This window comes from Schistocerca americana, chromosome 5 (genome assembly GCF_021461395.2).
Source record: "Schistocerca americana isolate TAMUIC-IGC-003095 chromosome 5, iqSchAmer2.1, whole genome shotgun sequence".
NCBI classification, from domain to species: Eukaryota; Metazoa; Arthropoda; class Insecta; order Orthoptera; family Acrididae; genus Schistocerca; species Schistocerca americana.
This window is the reverse complement of record NC_060123.1, coordinates 203035833-203063367: the sequence shown is the minus strand read 5'-3', so window position 1 is coordinate 203063367 and position 27535 is coordinate 203035833. Positions and strand designations below refer to the sequence as shown.

General features: G+C 39.1%; 1 protein-coding gene across 1 annotated transcript in view; it reads left to right on the top strand.

The window, feature by feature from the left end:
• Window positions 1–27535, top strand: part of LOC124615302 (multiple epidermal growth factor-like domains protein 8) — a 368566-nt gene that overhangs the window by 113995 nt on the left and 227036 nt on the right. The window contains exons 8-9 of the mRNA XM_047143089.1: window positions 3284–3421; window positions 17888–18077. Of these exons, the coding sequence (XP_046999045.1) occupies window positions 3284–3421; window positions 17888–18077 (328 nt within the window). The remainder of the gene's footprint in view (window positions 1–3283; window positions 3422–17887; window positions 18078–27535) is intronic.

Below are 27535 nucleotides of genomic sequence, written 5' to 3'. Positions count from 1 at the left end.
CGTGTAATAATCAAAAATAACAGGATACCCCAGTCAGCATTAGAAAACATCAAACAACAAGTACAACAAATACTGGAACAAAATAATGTGCAATCAGAAGAAGAAGAAGAAAATACAGTAATGGACTCAAAGATCCCAGAGCAAACAAACCAAGAACAACACGTGTCAATTAAACAATCAGAGGAAAACAAAATCTTAAGACAGCCATCAGAACAAGCACAAATAGAACACGAAGTGACACACATGTTAGATATAGAAGAAAAATTTCAGCTGACATATATAGAATACAAAGACACAAATACAGACATTAGACCATTCTTGCATAGACCACCAAATAACTCACAAGTCAAAACAACAACAACAACTATCAACACAATCATACACAACAAAATAAATGAAAATAATACTATGGAAGAGTTACAACTACTGGTTTATATAGGAGCACTCACTACACTAAATATACACACTAGGCAGAGATCAGAACCAACCAACACACAGAAGAAACCCACAAAACCAACGTGGCAACACAGGCTACAGATCAGAATAGAAAAACTGAGAAAAGACATCGGGCAGCTAACACAGTTTATAAGAAATGAAATATCAGACAAAAAATGAAAAAGGTTAGGTAAAATCTCACAACAAGAAGCGATAGAGCAATTAGATGAAAAGAAGCAGAAATTACAAGCATTGGCCAAACGACTTAGAAGATACAAAAAAAGTGAAAATAAAAGGAAACAAAACCAAACATTCAACACAAACCAGAAGAGATTTTACCAGACAATAGATAACACACACATTGAAATAGACAATCCACCAAACGTAACAGACATGGAACACCTCTGGAGCAACATATGGTCATACCCGGTACAACATAACAGACGTGCACGGTGGATACAAGCAGAAAGAGACACTTACAAGATGATACCACAAATGCCTGAAGTGATAATTTTGCAACATGAAGTCACCCGAGCAATTAATTCTACGCATAATTGGAAAGCCCCTGGAAAAGATAAAATAGCAAATATCTGGCTAAAGAAGTTCACCTCAACACATTCACATCTAACTAAATTATTTAACAATATAATAGAGGGAAACATTCCACGCGGGAAAAATATATTTAAAAACAAAGATGTGACTTACCATACGAAAGCGCTGGCAGGTCGATAGAAACACAAACAGACACATACATACACACAAAATTCAAGCTTTCGCAACAAACTGTTGCCTCATCAGGAAAGAGGGAAGGAGAGGGAAAGACGAAAGGAAGTGGGTTTTAAGGGAGAGGGTAAGGAGTCATTCCAATCCCGGGAGCGGAAAGACTTACCTTAGGGGGAAAAAAGGACGGGTATACACTCGCGCGCACACACACACACACACACACACACACACACACATATCCATCCACACATATACAGACACAAGCAAGACTCTTTAAATATGTCTGCTTGTGTCTGTATATGTGTGGATGGATATGTGTGTGTGTGCGCGAGTATATACCCGTCCTTTTTTCCCCCTAAGGTAAGTCTTTCCGCTCCCAGGATTGGAATGACTCCTTACCCTCTCCCTTAAAACCCACATCCTTTCGTCTTTCCCTCTCCTTCCCTCTTTCCTGATGAGGCAACAGTTTGTTGCGAAAGCTTGAATTTTGTGTGTATGTTTGTGTTTGTTTGTGTGTCTTTCGACCTGCCAGTGCTTTCGTTTGGTAAGTCACATCATCTTTATTTTTTGATAATTTTTTCCCACGTGGAATGTTTCCCTCTATTATACATATTTTAAAAACAAATATTCCATAACTTAACAAACGGGAAAGCGCTGGTAGACAGACACAATAAAAAACACACAAACACACACACAGAATTTCAAAACACACACACATATCCATCCGTACATTCCCAGACACAAGCAGACATTTGTAAAAGGCCTATATATATGAATACAATAGAGGGAAACATTCCACATGGGAAAAATATATCTAAAAACAAAGATGATGTGACTTACCAAGCGAAAGTGCTGGCAGGTCGATAGACACACAAACAAACACAAACATCCACACAAAATTCAAGCTTTAGCAACAAACGGTTGCTTCATCAGGAAAGAGGGAAGGAGAGGGAAAGACGAAAGGATGTGGGTTTTAAGGGAGAGGGTAAGGAGTCATTCCAATCCCGGGAGCAGAAAGACTTACCTTAGGGGGGGAAAAAGGACAGGTATACACTCGCGCGCACATACCGACACACACACACACACACACACACATCCATCCGCACATACACAGACACAAGCAGACATTTGTAAAGGCAAAGAGATCTCTGCCCAAACTCTTTGCCTTTACAAATGTCTGCTTGTGTCTGTGTATGTGCGGATGGATATGTGTGTGTGTGTGTGTGTGTGTGTGTGTGCGCGTGCGTGCGTGCGAGTTTATACCTGTCCTTTTTTCCCCCTAAGGTAAGTCTTTCTGCTCCCGGGATTGGAATGACTCCTTAGCCTCTCCCTTAAAACCCACATCCTTTCATCTTTCCCTCTCCTTCCCTCTTTCCTGATGAAGCAACCGTTTGTTGCGAAAGCTTGAATTTTGTGTGTAAGTTTGTTTTGGTGTCTATCAACCTGCCAGCGCTTTCGTTTGGTAAGTCACATCATCTATAATCATAATATGCTTTAGCTTTTTGTCTGAGAAATTAAAGAGGTAGAGGTGGAGGTAGAGAGAGAGAGAGAGAGAGAGAGAGAAGAACAGTTCATTATGAAGGACATTGTGAGAAATCTGAAAGTTGCATTTGGTGATAAATATCTGTTAAGGTATTAGTGAGTTAATGGATTCTTGTGATTCTTCAGCTTCTCCCAGTATATTTTTCTAAAAATAGTTGATTGGTGAAAGGGTGGATGCCTCCAACATGCACAATTTTTTGGCAGGCAATCACATTGCTATCATCAAGTGTACTGACGAACTGACCTCGTAGGGACCACCGTGGCACTTTTCTCCCCCGCCCCCCTCCCCGCCCTCCCCCACTCCCTTTTCTGATCTACCATTCTATTTTGTTGTACATCCCCAGCATCTCTTCCTCCATTTCTCCCATTGACAGTTTGCCCTGTCCTAGGTTCATGCTCAGATAAGTGTGCTGATGGCCCCACTATTGTTCCTCCACCTGCCCCTGAAGTCAATTTGTTGTGGGATACCTCGTTCTTGATTGTAAACATTGTATACATCCTTTGATTCTGTTCTTTTTTCCCCCTTTTCTCTCTTCTATTTCCATTTACTTACTTTATTACAATGGTTTTAATTTTGTTTCAGGAAATTATCTGGTTGTGTTTGGAGGATATTCTCATCGCCATAACAAAGAGGAAATTTGCTATGACAGTCACATGTACTTATACCATCTGGGCTGTCATACTTGGGTTAGCCATGATATTTTAGGTGTGAGTGACAAAGGTATACAATTTTCTGACACAATGATTGGCTTAATGTACCAACCTAATTCGTTTGCTTATGTACCACTAAATTTTGTATGATTTCATAATATTTACTTCAGAATTCAAGTTTACTTTTACATCTGTAGTTACTCTCCATGAGTTGGTTCTTCCAGTCCATGGAGGAGAGGGTATAGTATGAATACCATTTGTCCTATCCTGTTTTATTCATACATGATGCACAATTCTCCACATTCACTTCATTATATGCCTTAGTTTCTATGATTCTATTGTGTTATGTAATCATTCTGTAGTTTGGAACAGTACATTTCTATACTTCTCACAAAGATGACTTTCCATATTTTCATAAGCAGCAGTTAGCTATTGCTCTTAGTAGGATTCCACATTATGTATAACCCATTCTGTGCAATATCTTCCATTGGAGCACTTTTGTGTAATATTCTAATGCTTATTAAACAAACATATCACAAATTGTAGGGCTTTTCCTGGAACTTTGCAGTATCATTGGCAATTGTAACTTTGTACAGATTCTAATTAGATAAATGTTACTCTAGCAATAGCCACATGAGAAAATTTCAAATTAGCCAACAGCTTTTGTAGATGAGTGAAATCACACAGAGGCTCTTGCATACTTGCTCATTATGATATAAAATACCAAAAAACAAATGATTTTAATCATTTGAATGAAGAGTGTGTATTTGAAAGCTGTTGTATCGAGTTGAGGCACCTAAATGTCATAGTAGTTTCTAGTGGCACTGAAATACAATAAAAACAGGCGTTTCACTGAGTATGTTCATCATTATAAAACTTTATTTAAAAAGAGTTGTGAAGGCAGCCAAACAATTGGCAAACAAGAAGTTCATTGTGCAACATAAAAGTAAGGCAATAGAATTGTGGTCTGTTGTCAAATCAGAGTTAGGTGTTAGAGTTAGCTGTGTGATTTGAGGCATCATGTCACGGATTCCATGGCCCATCCCGCCTCAGGTTTGAGTCCTCCCTCGGGCATGGGTGTGTGTGTTGTTCTTAGCATAAATTAGATTAAGTAGTATGTAAGTCTAGGGACTGGTGACCTCAGCAGTTTGGTCCCTTAGGAATTCACACACATTTGAAAATGTGAGTTTTGTTAGAGTTAGTAGTAATGAAATATCTAGGATTAAAGTAGTGATAGCTTTATTGTAAAGCCGGCTCAAATATCAGTGTGTTTAAATTAATTCTTCACAAATCAGATGTTGATGTAGCAGAGTATCAGAGTAAAGTAAATCCCTTTGGAATCCACCAAGAAACTGAGAATCTTAAGTATTAAAAAGAAAAGTCGTAATAAAGGATGTGGAAAATATTATATTATCTGCAAAATATAAAAACTCTACTGGACAGGGTGGGATACCCGCTAAAGTGATTAAAACAGTGTGTGGCACAACTGCACCCCCCCCCCCCCCCCAAAAATCAAAATATTCAGTGAGTCTTTTCAACAAGGGTGCTTTCCCAATGTTTTGAAGTATGCCAAAGCAAGGCCTCTGTTCAAGAAAGGGTCGAGGGAAGACAAGCGAAATTATCAGGCTATTTCTATTCTTCCAGTCCTGTCAAAAGTATTAGACAAAGTAACTGGAAATCAGATCAAAAACTTTATTGTAAAAAGTAATATTATTATAAGTAACCAATTTGGATTTCAACTAGGAAAAAACGCTTTAAATGCGGTGAATAACTTATTGAAAAGATAGACAATCATTGGATCAGAGGAGTAACGTTGCAGGTGTCTTCTGTGATCTCACAAAAGCAATGCAAGTACTAGCAAATTCCACTGATTTGAGTACATGAAAAATTACTTATCACAGTTATTTTGAATCTGTCATTAGGTATGCGATAATTTTCTGGGGAAGTTCAAGTAGTGTATCTCGAATACTGAAACTGCAAAAGAAGAGTGTCTAATACTTGTGTACTCACAGTAAACAGTCTTTTTTGCCCATTATTTCAGAAGCTACAAATACTGACTGTTCCCTCCATCTACATTTATGAAATTATAATGTTCCTAGACAGCAGACAATAATTATTTGAGGAGAATTGTTTTAACCATACGTATAACATAAGAAATGAAAATATTTTTATGCTAGCCACACACCAGTTGAAATTACTTGCACAGACTCCATGGTATATGGTGATGACAATATATAACAAGTAGTTAATGGGCAAAAACATATTTAATATGAAGCCAGAAATTTTAAAAACGAGGCTACAGCAGATTCTGTGAGAGCAATGCTGTTATTCAGTAGAAGAATTCATACAGGATGAAATGATAATTTGAGCAAGGGGTAATTAAGTGTTAGATTTTATTGTATGTATATATAACAAAATTGCATTATTATTATGATGCTACTTGTTAACATCATCTGGTCTTTGTTCATGGTGAAATTTTACCACAATTTGGTGTGTCTCCTGTACCTGAATCAAATGATTTAGATCATGTGTGTTATGAGACAAATAAACCACAATTCACAGTTCTTTGCAAGCAGCGCACATTTTAGAAAAGTTGTATACCGTATTTACTCGAATCTAAGCCGCACTTTTTTTCCGGTTTTTGTAATCCAAAAAACCGCCTGCGGCTTAGAATCGAGTGCAAAGTAAGCGGAAGTTCTGAAAAATGTTGGTAGGTGTCGCCACAACTAACTTCTGCCGTCAAATATATGTCGCGCTAGACAGGTATGCTTTGCAGGCACAAAGATAAATACTGGCGCCAAAACCTCTGCGTCACTAACTAAATTAAAAGGTAGAAGAATGTAAACATTATGCCATGTATTCTTTTGTGTTTGCTGCTATTTCATTTAAATCCTGTCTGCCTAATAAACTACGAAACTAGAACAGCAAATGCAGAAGAATACATATCATATCATGTTTATATTCTTATTATTCTTATGCTGAATAGTGATACAGTCAGAAACTAAGCACGGCAACGGACTAGATTTTTAAATCTAAGATGACCCTAATTTCTGTGCAGAATGTAATGTACTAAAGAAGTCGTCTGCAAAGATTTTCAGACAGAGAAAATTTTTCGATAAACTCTCGTTCAGAACATCTATCATACGCAGTCTGTTATTTGGTTCTTGTTGATCATTATCAAAGAAAGCAGCAGTTTAAGTAACAACAAATAGCAGACTCTCGCCATTGTTTCGCTTATGAGACAATTCCTCTCTCTCTCTCTTTTTTTTTTTTTTTTTTTTTTTTTAAAAAAATTGTAAGCCGCGGTAGCGCGCACAAAAGCAAGCCTTGCCGCGAGCGGCGACAGGTCGTCAACACGCATTATCGGAATGTAACAAACAATGCATGACACAGTACAATAATGCATTTTCAGCTTAGAGTGACATAAACACCTATAACAAAGAGAACAGCACTTATCAGATCAAAGCAAAATAAGCAATCGATTCAAACCAGACGAAGCACACGAAAAAGGAAGGGTACTCGTATAAATACGGATGGAGCGCCTGACATAGCAATGGCTACCTGGTAAAGCTTAACTGTTAAGCTTACAACTCGAACCAAACTACTGTAGCTGTATCTTCATCCATTCGACCTCAATTGTGTTTCACGTTACAATGGACCAACTGTTTTTCGATTTGGAGGGGCGGTCTAAAACTTTTCTCTCACCTTGAATTTCGAGTCTCAAATTTCGGGAGCGGCTTAGATTCGGGAAAAATTGTTTTCCTTGATTTCGAGTCTCATTTTTTGGGTGCGGCTTAGATTCGAGTGCGGCTTAGATTCGAGTAAATACGGTAGTCAATGAATTCAAAATTAAAATAATTATTCTGATCTGTTTTGCTCTGAAGAGTCACACCAACATATTTGACTAACAAGACTGCCTTCTCAAACTCACCACCACTGTAGTGCTCAGAAGTGATCAGTACTTTTCATATGTTCACATTTTAAATTGCATTGGCAGGTAGCTGTGGTCATTGTAAAGCTCCATGACAAGTAGTGATGATGTATTATAAGAAGGGCTCTGTATTTACAAATGTAGATAACAACGAAAATACACATATTTTCAAATAATACTGAGTTACCAATAGAAGATAAGTAGCAGCAAATTAATATAGTTGAGTAAATTGAGAAAATTATATTGTCTCAAGCTGTAATCCATACAATTCGGCTTAGAGGTTAGAGTTACTGGCTTGTGGGCTATGGGTCACTGGTTCAGGCAACTGACAGTACCTTAGTAATTATCATTCCTGGAAGTTTCTAGAAATTTTTTATGTTTGAAATGTTTGTATATTTTGGAATATGCAACATTTATGTTAACAGCAGTACATTTCATCCAAGAGCTCAGTTCTCTTCAGTCTGTATGTTGGTGTTCATACTAAATGTGTTTTCAGTGCTAAGCATTGGAATTCATTGATAACCTTTCTTTCAGATTTGTACTTGATTGTAGAAAGTTACAGCTAAACCAGTCCTAGAAAATAGCCTCACATTTAATGAGGTTTCCCAGTCAGGGTAGAAAGCAGATCTTAAAGAGGAACATTAGAAATGGACATGCGAATGTGATAGAGAAACGTGTGACCATTTAAGAGCACAGATAACATTTCACCTATGATATATATTGGAATTTTCAGAATGGTGCACAAAGCCTGTTCAGTGATCGGGATCTCATCAATGTCATCATCGATGGCCGACCTGTCCAGCTACTAGTCAACTCAGGGGATTCTTTTTCTGTAATGTCAAATGTTTATCATCACCAGTTCAATAGGACAGTGTTCCGTTATACAAAAGAGATTGTGCGCTGAAGGTCACAAATGGGACATTCCGACTAGAACATGAATTGCAATAGTAATTATTAATGCTGTCAGTGACTGAACACAGTCCTTTGAATGTGTCATTTTAGCAGAATGTATTCATTGTCATATACTGTGGAAGATCAGAGCTCGAGTTTGACAAAGCTACTCCAACAAGCACACACAATGAATATTGCTTTGGACAGTTGTTTGCTGTTGAAGATGATGTCATCCCACCATCATTAACAAGATAAGTTCCAGTCATCAGTCTGGGCACCCAGTTAAACTATGAAGCTGTTGTCACCTCCAAAAAGCTACTCAGACTCACAAAATAAATGTACATATCAGCAACAATTGCAAGCGTTACGGATGGCTAAGTGGAACTTAAGATCATTAAATTTCAGCCACAACTCATCACTAAGGGCATGTGTGTTGGAACAGTGGAACTAGTCCAAGATGGGCAGCTCAGTACCATTGATGAAAACCAAAAGAGGTGACACAATGGTTAGCACATTGGACTTGCATTCAGGAGGACGACAGTTCAGACCATGCCGGTACATCCTGATTTAGATTTTCCATGATTTCCCTAACTTGCTTCAGGTAAATACCGGGATGGTTCCTTTGAAAGGGCATGACCGACTTCCTTCTGCATCCTTCCCTAATCTGATAGGGCCGATGACCTTGTTCTTTGGTCACGTCCCCCAAATCAACCAACCACCCATGGATGAAGAATTGTGCTCCACTACCATTATAGACAATACAGTGAATGAAGATACTATCGACCTGCCAATAGGATCTGGCCACACCAAGGAACAGTGTTGTCAAGTGTTAGCTGTTCTGTATCAATTCTTGGATGCTTTCAAATTCAGAGTGAAGAAAATACAGACCAAATGGTCCATTGTAAAACACTGTATCAACATTGGGGATCATGCACCAATTAGTCAGCACTCGTATAGGGTGTCACTGGCTGAATGACGCATAATTTGGCAGGAAGGATAAGATACGGCAAGATGGAATGGTTGAATCTTCGGCGAGTCCTTGTTCCTCTCCTGTGGGCATTGTGAAGGAGGAGGATGACACTCGACATTTTTTTTTGTCAACTACCAATGACTGAACAAAATCACAAAATCACATAAATGCTGTACATTGATGACACCCTAAACTGCTTGAAAGGAGCAAAGTATTTCTCAACTGTGGACATGTATACAGGTTACTGGTAAATCGAAGTTGATGAGGCTGACCAGGAGAAGACTGCCATCATCACCCTTGACAGCCTTCATGAGTACAAAGTTACACCAGTTATACTATGTAACACCCCAGCCACCTTCAGATTTAAGATGGTCAGTCAGCTTCGACATCTTAAATAGACAATGTGTCTTTGCCGTTTGGATGAAACTTTTTTTTTTTTTTTCCAGTCGTATGAAGGACATCTAAGCTTCCAGACAACTGTGCTGAAGTGTGTTCCGACTGCAGGCCCCAGCTTGAATCTAAAAATGAGACTCTTTGTCGCTCAAGAAATAAAAATCTTGGGGCATGTAGTTAATGGAAATGGAGACCACCTCAGTCGAGAAAAAATAAGGGTAGTCATAAATTTCCCAACTCCTTGGAGCATTCATGATGTGCCAAGTTTTCTCCAAATGTGCTCGCACTACTGGTTATGCATAACAACAAAGCATGTACCTTGCAGGGAGATACCAAATATTCCTGGAACGAGGTCCAAGAAAGATCTTTCTTTGTCTTTGCAGAGGCACTAACATCATCTCCAATTCTAGTATTGTATGACCAGCATGCTGAGACAGAACTTAACATTGACATTAGCAGTTATGGAATAGGTCCAGTTCTAGTGCAGAGTCAGGAAGGAGCTGAAAGGTAATAGCTTATGCTTTCAAAACTCGCATCCAAGTCCGAGATGAGGTATTCCACAACTGAAAAAGGGTGCCTTGCAATTGTTTGGTCCATCAGTAAGTTCTGTACATATTTATTTGGCAAACCATTCACCACTCTGTAGGACCACCTTTTTCTCTGCATTGGCTTAGTTGCCTGAAGGATCCATCATTTCAACTGTCAGGATGGACACTGAGGCTTTCTGAGTAAGATGTCACATTTGTATACAAAAATAGATGGAAGTGCAAAGGTGCTGGCTGCATTTCAAGGAATCTTTTGGGGGAACAGTGATGTGGATGAAATCTGTCATTGCTGCATTAAATGCTGCTGAATGGTGGGGAGATCCAACATTGTTGAAACCTTGGAAGCTGTGAAGGAGGAACTGATCTAAAGAGCTTTCTAATTAATAGATAGAACATTGTGTGAAAGAAACTATGATCTGATGGAGTGGAAATAGTTGCTAATCATCTTTGGCCAGGTACCTACAATGCTCCAACGTCTGCTCACCTTGGGTTTGGGAAGACTCTAGACAGAAGCAGATGGAGGTATCATTGGCCAGGTCTCTATGGATCCATTATGCTCTAAGTGACTCACTGCAATGACTGCCAATGATGAAAGCACATGTTGCAGTTGTCTGTGGGACATCTGATACATTTCCCCATGCTGCAGTGCCATACCAGTGAATTGCAGTTTATCAGTTGTGGATGTTCCCATAGTTGACAAACAGAAATAAATGATAATAGCCTGCACTTAGTATCTCACCTGCTATGCTGTCACCAAAGCTGTACTTACTTCCAGTACTCTGGAAATGTCAAGTTTCCTTGTGGAAGATGTCATCCGGACGATATTCAGGGTCCCTATGTGAAACACTTCATCACCAGGAAAGTAGGCACAAGACAACTGGCTCATATACGGACACTGGATTCTCAGTACGATGACTGAGAGCACTATAAAGGCATGCAATGTCTTTTGAGGTCTATTGCAGAAGACTTAGTATGAATTTTTTTGCTTGTGGGGAAAATGGGACTATAGAAAAAGTTACTTAAGTCATTCATTGCTTGTTAGACACACACACAAATTCAAGGACTTTGACCATTCATCAACAAGGCAAAAGTACAAAAACATCGACCATGTTCTGTGTACAAAGCCCTGCTACAGTCCTGAGCCACAGCTCATTGATGGGGGCTGCTTGTTCAAGGAAAACTAAGACCCATTCAACAACAGTGAAACTTTGACAGCAACAGTGAAGCTTTGACAACAGGAGCTACCTTCGATGCTATTCATAATGAAGACGATGTGATAACTCAATCAGAAAATGAGGATCTGCCAGCCAGCATTGCCGTTCAGAGGACTATTGATGAGATGTAGTTTCTGGGTGCTGTAATCGACTGTAATGAGAACTTCTGAAACAATGACTCACTATTTTTCCACGAGAGGGAGCAATGTTGTGAGCCATATTGCATACAGTTTGGTGTAATTATTAAGTGTCCCTGGCTGTCATACTGAGGGTCGCCAGTTCAAAACCCAACAAGCAGTAAATATATGTTATTAAGTAATTATCATATCTGGAATTTTCTGTGTGTTTCTTATGTTTGAAATATTTATATGTTCTGGAATAGTCACTGCCTGTATTTGTCTGTTCTGGAACATTTAGTGTTCCCTTCTATTTCACATCGATGTTCATAATGAACTTGCTTTTAGTGATAAGTGTTGTACTTCACCAATGACCCTACTTTTGAATTTGTATTGGATTGTGGATTACAATGTGATAATATTTAGTTAATCAAATAAAAATAATTATCACAATCATTATGATAAAAAAAGTATATAGAGGACCCAGCAGGTCTCAAACCCACAATGTTCTTCATATCAAGGGTAAATATTTAACTGTGAGGCTATAGCGCTATTTAGGAATCAGGGCTATTTTCAAGGCTCTAGTGCATCATAGGAAGTATTGAAATTCTTTTTTGTCGATTAGTCACAATTTAGGGCCCACCATGGTGAACAGCTGTAGGATGTGATTCTCGGGACGCTGACCTACACCACTGTATGGGAGGTTTCAAAAAGTTGACCAAAGCCTGGGAATTTCCTCTTATAAGTCATTTATTGCAAACAAAAAGTGTCCATTCAATCTTTGCTGAACTGTATCTAACTCTATTTATGTTTGTTGATTAATTTACACTCAAAAGAAGAAAATGCAGAGCTTTGTCCGAAAAGCCCCAGGTATTAAGAAAAATTGCATCAGTTGTAATGCCTTTGGGATGTTGTGAATCATTGCAAATTACGGCAGAGTTAATTACAGTCAAAATTTGTTTTTTTGGGCACAAAATGTGTCTCAGAACTTTCCTGTGTAGTGAACTAGTGATCTCCATGACTAAGTACATCTTTCAGTGGGAGTTAGTTACAGTCACAATTTGTTTATTCAAACACGAAATATGCTTCAGAACTTTCTTGGGAACTGGTCTCCAAGACTAAGTACATCTTTCAATGGGTGAAATGGAAATTTTTTAAAAGCAGAATCATGTGTACAGAACTTTGGTTGCTTGGTGGTGTTGATGGAACAAGTCTGTTGATTACTTCATATAATTTAGCGAATCCAGGGAAAATTTAAATTTGAGCAGCACCTACTATCTTCCATTGTCTTTTAATTGCTGTGAAACATACATCAATTATCTTTTGTGTCTTCCTGTTATTGTTAAGGAATACAGTGGGACTTCTCTGCCATTTAGCATAATTCTTGGGCATTTTGATCAGTGTGTTCTGCATAATAAATCTGTATTTAAACCATAGCTATTGCATGTTTATTTCCTCAGAACTGAATGCTGAAATAAAAGAGAAAGATGGATGAAACAAAAATCAGGCCAATGAAAATAATAACACAGTCGTTGCAGGTGTTAGTAACATAGGGAACATAATAGTAGTAGAGAACTTGAAACTGGAAAGTAACACTCCAAAAAAGAACAGTACTAAAATATAAAAAAAATCATACAGCACAATGTTCTTGAAACCGATCACAAAAGATGAACAATTAAAAACTATACAGAAACTAAAGGCCATGAAAGCAGCTGGCGGTGATGAAATATCGAACCACATAGTACAGCTAGGAAGTAAAGAAATAATCACACAATTACTGGACATAGCAGCCAGCGCTTTCACAAATAGACTTTTTCCAGAAAAAAAAGAAGATAGGCAGGGTTGTGCCTAGCTACAAGAAAGAGGATAAAGATGACACCAACCATTACATACCAGTTTCACTGATACCAGGTTTCTCAAACCTCCTAGAAATGCTTATGAATAGTAGATTGATTGTTTATCTGGACAAAAGAACATTCTTGTACCATCACAACACAGTTTTAGAAAGGTTAAACTTTTAGAATCAGCAGTTCTCAGTCTAACAGAATATATTATATATTTACAAGATGAAAAAAGTTGTATCTGCAATTTTTCTGTACCTCTCCAAAGTATTTTATACCATCTCCCATCAAATATTAACACAAAAACTGGAAAACTATGGCATTCGAGAGCAAGCAGGAGAGCAGATACAATAATACCTATGCAACAGGAAATACTATGCATCAATAGGGAACTCTTATCAGTCAGAAGCCAAATAATCAAATATGGAGTGCTGTAATGTTTGGTAATAGGCTGTTGCCGTTTAATGTCTAGAAATGATGCAGGTGTTGAGAGGGGGTAAAAAAATAGTGTTGCTTATGATGCTGAACAGTGACCAAAATGTGGAACGACTTGACAAGAAAGCATATATTTCTGCAAATATAGCTGCTTAGTGGCTAAGGAAAAATTAATTGGTTATAAACCTGGAGAAGACCGTTTATAAAGTGTTCAGAAATAAATTGAAGTCTCTATACAAGGCTTTAACACTGGATAGTGCAAAGCTGAAAGATGTGGAACACACTAGATTTTCAGGTATTACTGTGGATAATGAGCAAAAATAAAAACTGCATATTAATTCTGCCTGTAAGAGACTCAGGTCTATAATATTCGTAATGAAGTACCTATCAAAATGTGCAGACCAACAGCTTCTGCGCAAAGAATACTGTAGATTCTTTGAACTGTACCTACAGTGTGAGGAAACTCAGACTGTCAGGAAATAATGTGTGCACTTAAAAAGTGGCATTATTGTAAGATTTACGGGTCAGTTTGAGTCGGATGTGTGGGGCACGGAAGGGATGCATTGTCAGCAAATGAAATTTATAAAATCCATGAAAATATCTGATTATTATTGCAGATATGAGTTACAAAGGATCCTCTAGGAGGAATGTGCCATATGCCAGTCACATAGATGACTGGATGGATGGCCAGAAGTTCAAAAGATGATAAAGAGAACAGTATATTTCAGGGTGACTGCAGACTAATGGAAGGAAACTGAGGTAGCAACAGACGGCATAAAGTCAACTCACAAGAGATCATAGAGTAATGCTGATGTGCTTAAACTGTGGAAGATAAAGAAGCATTAACATCTGACTTGAGGAACATAAGATGAATTGTCATCTGGGAACAACGGATACATTGGCAATAGCAGATCATACACTAAAGTGCGCGTCATTTACGACGGCGGCTGAGTTTAGGTGCATTCTGCGCATCTGAGGTTACAAAACACAGTGAGCCAATGAACAGAGAACGACGTTGCCAGAGCTCGACTGCAGTGCAGACCACGGACAAGTGTCTTCAGTTTTAGAAACATTCAGTCATAAATAAAGTAATTGAACAAAAGCAATGTTTTGATAGCAGACTTTCTTTTATAGAAAATTTGGAAAAAGCATTTTTTATACCAATTGCTTCATATTCTATTAATTAATTAAACCAAACAAGCAATAAGCCTCTTAATTCAGGCGATAGCAAGGAAAGGTGTTTGTATCATTCTCACTAACGGCTTTTTCGCAATAAAGAACAGCGGTAATTGTTTCTTTCCTATTGTACTTCGACGAAATGTGAGTAATTCATAGTCATACGAACAGTGTTTGTCGGTATTTTGCGTGCTATTTTAAGGTCCTTCGGAAGGTCTGTTGAATGACGAGCTGCGTTACCGTAATGGCTAAAGTGCTTGGCTGCTAAGCGAAAGGTTCTGAGTTCAAACATTGTTCGGTGCTTAATATTTTCTTTATTTAAAAACAATATCAATGTGTCTTACTTCATGAATTTTATTCATTTGAATGTAATTTTTTGAAATTTCTAATGGCAACTAAAATCCACCGTACAGAAAGTATACGCTATGGACTTTTACCTCTGCAAATTCTTCAAAATTTCATGCAATGGTTTACTACATCTAATGCTGCACAATAACTGTGTTGAACATCGAAACAAAATTAAGTCATTTATGGGGGGAAGGTATTAGTCAAGAAGATGTGTAAAAATCAAATTATTGGGCCAAATAGGTTTTGTGAAATCGAATGATAAAGTGTGTCAAAGCAGTCGAAACACCATTTGTCTGCACAGGCAAGGAGTGCAGTGATGGCAAAATCGCACACAGCGCGGAATGTGGGGAGCACGTCTCTATGGCAGTGAAAGGGTTAATGCGGCCGTGGTGGCTTTACTTCATAAACTGCGCACATCCCCCTAAACGTAAGTTTGTGAACTATACTATGGCGCTGCTTCTCTTGGCGCGTGCAACTGACAATGCAGCAATCTCCCGCGTCTGGGCGGACATGCACGAACTGCCAAGATAAAAGAATTGAACTATAGGACCAGAGAGCCACAAAATTATTTCTCTGATACTGTTGTTTCATCAAGTTTAAAATATTCTGAAGGTATTATGTACAGAGAGGGCAAAGAAATTTGAAAGAACCTTTCTGCTAATGACTGCTGTAGCTACAGACGCTTGTTTTTTCTCATGTGGTCTCATCCAAAATTTAAACTTTATTGATATATCAACCGATCAATACAGAGTTATTACTTGATTGCATGGACCATTCTGTGGTACTTTTCTAGAAAGTGTAACTCAAAGGTTTCTGAGAATGTAGAATTTATTTGAATAGTTCTTGTGCAGTGCACTCTTCAGTTATCATTACAACTTTATGAAGTAAACATAATTAAAAACTTAACTTTATTAGACACACTTACAAATTATTTGATTATCTAGGTTCAGTGACCGAAAATTTCTGTTAGCTGTATGTCTAGTAAAGTGCTCATTGTGAAGCTGCACGACAAGATGTTATGCTGTGTAAATATACTTCTGTGTTTACAGATGTAGTTAATTAAATTCTGTAATTTAGTAACTATTAAGCTACAAAACAGTAGGTATTGAATGTAACTGTGGAGGCAGCAATTTTTTCAGAGTAACAACTTTCGTTCTAATTTACGTGATTAAATTTAGCTGGCATGAGTACAAACAGTATCAAGCCATTGTTAGTACAGTGCGCAAATTAAGTTTCTTTAAATGTCTTTTGATAATGTATACCTCAACTTGATCCATATCCCTTATGGTTCTCCTTCTTGATGGGACCCACATACATGAAGATTGAGTGAATGAGTGGCTATAATATTTATTACGGAGAGTGAGAGCTGCACCTGGATAGCCACATGCATTAACAAGGCACTTCCAGGATTTGTGTCGTATAAACAGTATCAGTATCATTAATATGAAAAGGAAATTTCCAAATTAAATCCAGCTGGCAGATTAATGAGGAGGACTGTCATGCCAGTCAGCCCGGATGTGAGTTTTAGGTGGTTTCCCCCATCCGATAAGGCGAATACTGGACTGATACCCATGTTCCACATCAGTTATATGATCAAACACTTTGAAAACATTTGCATACTTTCATATGGGATAACATTAGCCGAGAGTGAGGTGCTACTGTTGTCACTTTGAGAAATTATTCATAGTACAATATCAGCCATTCATTATATTTATTACACTTTGCAATAACAATTACTGATACTGTTGCATGAGAGCTATATTTCAAATATCTTACTTTTTAGTACCTAATAACATTTCATAATGGTAAAATTCAGCTCTCTTGGAAAGATTATGATTATCTGCTTTCAGGTTTCCATAATTTATTGAACTTTTTTAGTGAAATGACTACGTGATTTTAATTCAAGGCCATGTCAGTTTATATTTAGTACTCATTAACAAAACCTAATAAAGAAGTGATACCATGATGTTACAGTGTGTGTCATATTGGAAAGTGGCCTATTTTAAACCATTCTGTGCATTCTCCATGCTGTTAATTACAGCAGCCAGTGATGTTTAGTCTGCCTTCAGACGTGTTGCCGCGAATAGTGCTGGATTGTGATAATTGCTCTGACTGTGATGTGCTATTACGTCAATGATAATGCAGCTTTATTCATTGCTATATGCACCAACATTCTATAAAGCTTGACAACATAGAAGATGCTTGCCTTCACTGTGTAAGCAGACCTCATCCCTTCTTTGCTTTCCCATTACTGTCTCTCTCTGTATGGAGACACTTTCTGATATGGTATGCTCTATAACGCTGAAGAATTCCCTACCACATAAAAAATTACTGTGCTGAATCTGTGTGTAAACTAGAAGTAACAGTTTGAGATGCCATTTGATTTTGTTGACATATTGAGAATTGTGAAAATGAGCTAAATGTAATTGTAAGCAAACAAACTAAAGGACCAGATGAGGTGTACTCAGTAAATAATGATCAAGCTTAAAACTGGTCTAGACAAAACTTTATCTGTCATTCGAATGGAAAATGCTACACTGAGCAAAATCAATAAGTCCACATTGTATATCAGTTCTGTGAAGTATTTTATTACTTTCTGTTATTTGTCAATGTTCTTCAAGAATTCATTTGTTAGTTGAGATGATAATGAATTGATACCATATCCCTTATTTTCAGCCCAAGACTACCGTTATCCTAAGCAACAAGGTGTTTTTGCTCATGCAGCAGATGTTAGGAATGGAAATACATTGCTTATTGTTGGTGGTTATCATGGAAATGTGAATGCTGATCTTTTGGCTTATGTCTTACCACCAATGCTGGCCAGCAGGGAAGGTGAAACTTATGAAGCGGAACAAGTATGTGGCAGGTAAGTGTGTGTGTGTGTGTGTGTGTGTGTGTGTGTGTGTGTGTGTGTGTGTGTGTTTGAGTGATAACTGAAAATAGTTTTTATGTTTTTCGGAAGTAATCCTCTAGGGAAAGAGTTAAATTTGTTTGTATGCCTTTCACAAATAATGTGTGGAGGTATTTTCAACAAAACATGTAGTGAACACTTTTTATCTCCATATGAATTTTAACAATACCATATGTATGAAATACTTATTCACCTATGAAAAGTTGTATTAAGGTCATTTAACAAAGTTTTAATTTTTTGAGCTGTTTGTAGTTGAATGTTTTATGTTATTTTAGACATCCCCTTTCCAGGGGCTCAGATTCTGTTGTACGAGGGTAATCCCAAAAGTAAGGTCTCCTAGTTTTTTATAATTACATAGACCTGTTTATTTCTACAATGGCTTACATCAGTTTACAGCTTGAACATTTAGCTATTTTTCAACACAATCACCATTTCTGTTGATGCATTTTTGTAGACGCTGTGGCAGTTTTTGTATGTCATACCAGCTCGCCGCCATCCTGTTCAGAAAGTTATGAACCTCTTCTTTCACCTTATCGTCAGAACTGAATCGCTTTCCTGCCAAATGTTCTTTTAACCTAGGGAACAGGGCGCCAAGTCAGGACTATAAAGTGGGTGGGTGTTCCACTGAAACTGTTTCAGGAGAGCAACGGTTTGCTGAGTGATGTGTGGGCAAGCGTTGTCATGGAAAATGTGTATGCCCTTGCTCAACATTCCTCTTCTCTGGTTCTGAATTGCCCGTTTGAGTTTTTTCAGAGTCTCACAGTACCTGTCAGTGTTAATTGTGGTCCCAACGATTCAGCTCCGACGACGAGGAGAAAGAAGAGGTTCATAACTTTTTGAACAGCATTGCGGCGAACTGGTATGACATGGGCATAAAAAAACTGCCACAGTGTCTACAAAAGTGAATCGACAGAAATGGTGATTATGTCAAAAAATAGTTAAATGTTCAAGCTATAAACTGATGTAAAACAGTGTAGAAATAGACAGGTCTTTGTACTTATAAAAATTTGGAGACCTTACTTTTAGGATTACCCTTGTAGTACTGTATTTACTCAAATCCAAGCCGCACCTTTTTTCTGGTTTTTGTAATGCAAAAAATCACCTGTGCCTTAGAATCGAGTGCAAAGCAAACGGGAGTTCTGAAAAATGTTGGTAGGTGCCACCGCAACTATCTTCTGCCGTCGATTATATGTAGCACTACACAGACCTGCTTTTCAGGCACAAAGATAAATACTGGCACCAAAACCTCTGCGTCAGTAAAAAAGTTGAAGACAAGCTTTTTTTCTCCGCCCCGAGTTTCGACCACTGCATTTTCATACATTATCCAACGAAGTAAATATAAATTTTGTATTGTTCAACTTCTAATTTAGCAGCCTTTCAAATATTTGTAGCAATAAAAATAAATTTCTTTACACAAAAATACCAACAATGCACAAGGCTTTAAGATTGTTGCACAAGTTGATACGCTGGGGCTCATTAAGATTTCACGTAGCGACACCTATTGCTTCGTGGAATTTTGTGAAGTGCTTGTTGGTGTTAGTGAACCATAATGAAGTGCTTTCATTATAGTACCAAATTCAAGAGGGGAGTTATTTCTTTGGCTGAACAAAGTTCTAATTGTGCTGCAGGTGTGCGATATGGGATTCATGAGAGCAACGTCAAGCGATGGCGACTGCAGAGGGACAAATTATTTGAATGTACAAGTAGCAGGAAAGCATTTAGTGGGCCAAAATGTGGCCGATATCATGCACTAGAAGTGATTTTAAATGAATTTGTTTAGGAACAGCGTAAGAAATTCCTGCTTGTGAATGCCAAAATTTTAAAAATTAAGGCACATGAAATTGCTGGAGAGCAAAAAATCAAAAATTTTAAGACAAGTCACAGCTGGATCGTTCTGTTTATGAAGTGTTGGGGTTTTTCACTTTGGAGGCGAACTTCGGTTGTACAGAAGCTGCCGAAAAATTTTGAAGAAAAACTTGTGGAATTTCAGCGCTTCATAATTAGGCGGTGCACAGAAAAGTGATACCTTCTTGGTCAGATAGAAAATGCCGACCCAACTCCCGTATAGTTTGATATGCTGTCAAATTATACTGTTGGCGCCAAAGGAAAGAAAGACATCAAGGGGTGAAAAACAGCGGATGTCCGTCATGCTTGCTTGCACAGTAGATGGACATAAATTACCCCCAATTCATTGTTTTCAAGTGAAAGAGTTTACCAAAATCGGAAGTGTTCCCAAAAACTGTAATTGTTTGAGCAAACCAAACTGGGTGGTTTTTGGAGGACAAGGTGATGGAATGGATTAGGCGTGTGTGGAATCGTTGTCGTGGCGCAGTGCTTGGTTTACACAGTCTGTGTTGGTATTAGATGCGTACGCAAGCCATAAAACACCTGCAATAAAACGAAAATTAGAGGAAAGCAAAACGGATTTGGCAGTAATTCCAGGCGGTATGATGTCAATTCTGCAACCACTTGATGTCTGTTTGAATAAACCATTTAAGGACAAGCTTAAACACATGTGCTTTCGAAAAGTGACAGACAACTGACACCAACAAGATGAGTAAAATGTGCAAATTTGTCGCAAGTGTGCCAGTGGATTTATGATGCGTGGAAGCGTGATCCAAATCAGACTGTGCAACAAGCATTCAAAAATGTTCAATATCCAGTGCGCTAGATGGTACGGCAGACGATGCTCTGTATGAAGAAATGAGCAACAAAGAATTGAGTGACAGTAATTCAGAATCATGACTGTTATTTTAAACATTTCGTATAAGATATATTACAAACCTAATAAAATTTTGTTTTAAATTTAAATGTTTAATTTAAGTTATTTTCGTTCTTATTTTATAAAAGTTGCTACTCTGCATTGCACAGGATAGAAAAGCATGGAGAGCTGCATCAAACCAGTCTACGGACTGAAGACAACAACAACACACTCTGCATTTGAAGTCATCTCTAAAAGTCTACTATGAAAATCCGACTGGCGAGACTGTTTGGGATGTATGTCAATATGGCCAACTCTACGTTCTGAATTTTTTCGTACCTGTGAAAAGACACAGTTGCTAATAGGAACTTTTATTACCGGTAATCGTGAATCACATGCAGTACTCTCTTCACCATAAGAATAATACGAATATAAACATTATGCCATGTATTCTTTCGTGTTTGCTGCTATCTCATTTAAATCCTGTCTGCCCAATAAACTATGAAACTAGAGCGAGACAACAGCAAACACAGAAGAATATACATATCATGTCATGTTTATATTCATATTATTCTTATGCTGAATAGTGATACAGTTAGAAATGAAGCAAGGCAACTGACTAGATTTTTAAATCTAAGATGACTCTAATTTCTGAATTTCTGTGCAGAATGTAATGTCCTAAAGAGGCATCTGCAAAGATTTTCAAACGGAGAAAAATTTTCTCTAAACTCTCATTCAGAACATTTTCTATCTTACGCAGTCTGTTATTTGGTTCTTGTTGGTAATTATCAAAGAAAACGACAGTGTAAGTAACAACAAATAGCAGTCTCTTGCCATTGTCTCGCTAATGAGACAAATCCTCTCTTTTTTTTTTATTGTAAGCGGCGGTAGTGCATACAAAGTTAAGACATGCCACGAGGGGCAACAGGTCGTAAACACTCATTATCAGAATGCGACAAACAATGCATGACACAGTACAATAATGCATTTTCGGCTTAGAGTGACATAAACACCTATAACAAATAGAATGGTACTTATCAGATCAAAGCAAAATAAGCAATCGATTCGAACCAGACAAAGCTCGTGAAAAAGGAAGGATACCCATATAAATATGGACAGAGCACCTAATGCATAGCAATGGTTACCTGGTAAAGCTTAACTGCCAAGCTAATGACTCGAACCAAACTACTGTAGCTGTATCTTCACCCATTTGACCTAAATTGTGTCTCATGTTACAATGGACCCACTTCGTTTTGATTTGGAGGTGCGGTCTAAAACTGTTCTCTCCCCTTGAGTTTCGAGTCTCATTTGGAGGTGCAGTCTAAAACTTTTCTCTCCCCTTGAGTTTTGAGTCTCAAATTTCAGGTGTGGCTTAGAGTTGGGAAAATTTTTTTTCCTTGATTTCGAGTCTCATTTTTCAGGTGCGGCTTAGATTCAAGTGTGGCTTAGATTCGAGTAAATACAGTATATAACACAGGACTGTGAGCCCTTGTGACACTACTTACATTTTGGTGCTATGAGTTTAAATTGTAACTGTTCAGGGATCAGCTAATAATGACTTTGTACAGGCAAGGTGATGCTTTGTTCCTGAACACCTGAACAGTGGGCTGATCAGAGCTGCCGTCTTCTGTTCTATAAACTCTGGATATACTTCAGCAACCACTGCAGGGCATGGTGGTGGAACTTGGTGTGCCTTAGAGATTAGGGACCTCTGCTTAACAACCAAGATTGTGGGATTGTGACATTGGTACAAAACTGTACATGCTGCTGAGAAGTATGGTGATTGTCGAAACAAAACAGTCACTGACTGTCAATCTCTGGGGAATCTGCCACTCTCCAGTTGTGTATGGCCTACTTAAGCAAGTTGGTCCCTGTCTGGGTAGATGTATATTTTCCTAGTGTCTTGTGGGAACAAAATTGGTCTTACTACTAAATCTCAAACTCTCAGTGGAAAAACTGGACTATCAGGTAGTACTAAGATGCAACCAAAAAGAGAGCTTGGGGTTGCCAGTCTTCTTGAGAGAAAAAAATTGTAAGGATTGTGATAAAAAGTAACTAGGATCACCTGCCATGATTTAATGGAAATTCACCCCAAGGAATTGGGATAAGAAGTATCAGAGTCAGACACATGTATATGTACTTGTAGCTGCATCTTCAAAGGGACAACTTCCACAGAGCCTTCAAATGCTCTGAAATGAACAAATCTCCAAAATAAAAATATTCCCTATCCAGAAGCTAAAAATGGCAAAGGCAATATTGTTGTTCTACACATCACAAAAGGGAGAAGAAAGCCGTCACTGATCAGTGGTTCCTTTAATGCAGTGGAACATAAACAGATTTAGAACTAATACAGAGTCACTCACAAAGTCCTAGCATCGAAAGAAGCACTGTGCTTGCGATTCCGGGAGATACATCTGAAAACTACTAATGCACCTTTGCTAGGAACCTACTCTCAGGGTGTATATGCCCCAGGACAATTGGGAAATCAGGAAAAACCCAGGAATTTTTTCATCCAGGAGAAATCCAGGAAAAACCAGTAAATTTTTAGGATTCTGGGAATTTTTCATTGTTTTAGTTTTCAGCAAAATTTTTGTAGCTTTCTTGTTTTGACTGATAAGAACTTATACTTTAACAAAGAATTTTACTTCAGCTCACACTGCACGATAATACTGCAGCAACAAAATATGAACAAGAGAATAACAACAAAATAAAGCATGCAAAAAATACACCATTTACAATAACAAAACACAGTGCACATACAAGTATCTGCTGACTGCAAAATGTGTCAAAGACTGTGGAATACTTTGTAACAACAAACTGCTTGCAATGCATATCTTTCTCATGGGGCTCGTTTTGATGAGCGTGATGTCACAACTGTTTATTTTCTAACAGGTTGTGGCAAAATATTGTGAATGATGCTTTGAGAACCATTCCTTTCAAAGTAAATTTCCTTTTATGCAAGATGAATTCTGTTACATGTGAGAATGTGTGATGAAGTTCTTAAATCACATAGCATTAGACTCCCGCTCAAAACTTAACACTGACCATTTAGAAAAATTTTGGGCCCAGAAGACTGGCCACTTATGCCATTATTTAAAATTTTGCTGGCACATATGTGCTTGATATACCTTAAAGGGTAACACCCACTAAGAAAAACCAAGTTTCAATATTAGTCTTTCTATTTATTTTGCATACATAATTGACTTTTCTAGGGAAAAATGAAACTGCTCGACGGAACATGTATTCAGCCAGTAACGCATGAAATGTTCATTGCAAAGCAGTGAAATTTATAATCGTGCTTGTCAGAAATATTCAGCTGCTACTATTTAAATTGTGCACTTAGGATCCTGCCAAACCACACCCTTGGAGGAAAACAAAGTTGGCAACCAATGTCATACGTGAAAGCTTAGCTTTCTTGTAGCTGTAGTGCATGTATACTAATTTAAACAATTAACTTTTTCTGTTTGTGCCAATTAATAATGATGTTGCTATTGGCTGACTACATTGTGTGTCCTTTGCCCTGAATATCTGCTGTAATTGGCTGGTGAGTTTTACAGCTCTGAGGGAAAGTATGTTGTCATTTAATACAGAAAAAAATGTTCTTTCAGTAGGGGCATAGTGTATTTTCATCTGGAAAAAAGTGTATTTTTACCTGAGAAAAAGTGTGTTTTTAACCTGGAAATGCAGAAAAAGTCTGGGAATTTTTTTTTCTTGCCCACATACACACCCTGTATTCTGTCCTGGGAAAAGATTACTTTAGCATTAACAGGGCTAATGGGGGGGGGGGGGGGGGAGGGGGTAGTGCCGTTCATTAGCAACATAGACCACACTTCACCAGTCCCATTCATTACCATCTTGCAAGCACTAGCTGTTGTCATCCATGCATTGTTGAAATTCAGCATATACATAGCATACTTCTCATGTAATGATTCATTTGATAAGAAGCTCTTTATAGATAATAGATTGCTACTTACCATAAAGAAGACACGTCAAGTTTCAGACAGGCATGACAGGATGCAACATAATGTGGTATGCAAGCAGCAGTATGAGGGGGTGAGGAAGAGGAAGGGCAAGGGGAAAGGATAGTAGTGTACGGGTGGAGAGAGAGATGAACACTGTCTAGTGGAGTGTGCAGGCCGTACACTCTAGCAGGTGCAGTGTCAGGATGTTGCAGGGCAGGGAGGTGGGGAAAAAAGGAACAAAAAATGATAGGAGCAGGGAAAGATGGGTGGATGCGTTGGCAGAGGACTGCAAATAAACATGGTGGGAGACAAGAATGGGGAGGAGATGTTAGGACATAGGGGGTAGGAACTGTTGGGTGGAGGGTGTGGGGACAGTATGTTACCATAGGTTGAGGCCAGGGTAATTACAGGAACGAAGAATGTGTTGTAAGAATAACTCCCATTTGCGCAGTTCAGGAAAGCTGATGGTGAAGGGAAGGATCCAGATGGCTCGGGTAGGGCAGCAGCCATTGAAATCAAGTGTGCGATATTCAGCTGCATGTTGTGTCTTGGGTTGGTCTACTTTGCTTGTGGCCACAGTTGGGCAGTGGCTGTTCATCCTGGTGGACAGCTGGTTTGTCACACCAATATAAAAAGCTGTGCAATGATTGCAGCAGAGCTGGTAAATGACATGGCTGCTTTCACAGGTGGCCCGGCCTCTGATGGGGTGGGATAAACCTGTGACAAGAGTGGAATAGGATGTGCTGTGGGGTGGATTGGGCAGGTTTTGCACCTGTATCTTCCACAGGGATATGATCCTTGTGGCAAGGGGTTGGGATTGGGAGTGGCATAGGGATGGACTAAGTTGTTGTGGAGGTTGGGTGGGTGATGGAACCCCACTTTAGGAGGGGTGGAGAGTATCTCGGGTAGGATGTCCCTCATTTCAGGCCACGATGATAGGTAATCAAAGCCCTGGCAGAGGGTATTGTTCAGTTCCAGTCTGTGGTGGTACTGGGTGACAAAGGAGACACTTCTTTGTGGCTGGTTTTTGGGGGTGGTGGGAGTCGTGGGGTTGTGAGGGGAAATGGCAGGGGAGGTTTGTTTGTGGACTGGGTCTGGAGGATAGTGCTTATCTGTGAAGGCCTTGGTGAGACCTTCAGCATACTGAGCAATGGAACTTTTGTCACTGCAGATATGCTGTCTCCAAGTGGCTGGGCTGTATGGGAGGGATTTTTTGGTGTGAAAGGGATGGCAGCTGTCAAAATGCAGGTACTGTAGGTGGTTGGTGGGTTTAACGTGGACAGAGCTGTGGATGGAGCCGTCAGAGAGTAGGAGGTCAGCATTTAGGAATGTGGCATGCTGGGTTGAGGAGGACCACATGAAGCAGATGACAGAGAACATGTCGAGGTTGTGAGGGAACGAAAATAGGGTGTCTTGGCCCTGGGGCCAGATCATGAAGAAATCATCAATGAACCTGAACCAGGCTAGGGATTTCATGTTTTGGGAGGCTAGGAAGGTCGCCTCTAGATGGCCCATAAAAAGGTTGGCATAGGAGGGTGGCATGCGGGTGCCCATGGCTGTGCTGCAGATTTGTTTATACACCTTCCCTTCAAATAAGAAGTAGTTTTAGGTTAGGATACGGAGGTGGCGTCAACAGTGACGAGTAGGAATCCAGTAGGTAAAAGGGGAGAGGGGGAGGGGGTTAGTGGAGAGTTTGTGAAGGAAGCGGTTGGTGTCTTTCACATGGGAGTCTAGATTTAGGGCACTGTTGACACCACCTCCGTATGCAACAGCATCCCTCATGCCCATGATCTTAATGCTATTGAAAGCCATCTTTCCCAATGTCCTTGAGATTCCAAACCCACTACCTCATTCACCTTATTAACTTTATCCTAACCCACTACTACTCCTCATTTGAAAGGAAGTTATATAAACAAATCCTTGGCACAGCCATGGACACCCGTCTTTCACCCTCCTATGCCAACCTTTTTATGTGCCATCTAGAGGAGACCTTCCTTACTTCCTGAAGCATGGAACCCCTAGTCTGGTTCAGGTTCATTGATGATATCTTCATGATCTGAACCCAGGGCCCGGACACCCTATCTTTGTTCTTTCACAATCTCAACACCTTCTCTCTTGTCCACTTCATGTGGTCCTTCTCAACAATGCCTCCTCCTATATGATGGCTCCTCCCCACCTCTGTCCACATTAAAATCACCAACCACCAACAGTATCTGCATTTTGACAGCAGTCACCCCTTACACTACCAAAATTCCCTCCCATATAGCCTGACTGCCTGGGCTGTCATATCTGCATTGACAAAAACTGCCTTGCGCAGTATGCTGAGGGTCTCACTGAGGCCTTCACAGACAGGCAGTATCTGTCAGATCTAGTCCACAAACAGATCTCCCATTCCATTTCCCCTCACAACCCCAATCCTCCCACCACCCCCAAAAACCAGCCACAAAGGATTATCCCCTTCGTCACACAGTACCACCTTGGACTGGAACAATTGAACCACATCCTTCTCCAGAGCTTTGATTACCTGCCATCATTCCCTGAAATGATGGTCATCCTACCCGAGATACTTCCCACCGCTGCTAAAGTGGTGTTCCATTGCCCACCAAACCTCCACATCATCTTAGTCCATCCCTATGGCACTCCCAGTTACTGAGTGAGGTGGCGCATTGGTTAGCACACTGGACTTACATTTGGGAGGGCGACGATTCAAACACACATCTGGCCATCCTGAGTTAGGTTTTCCATGAGTT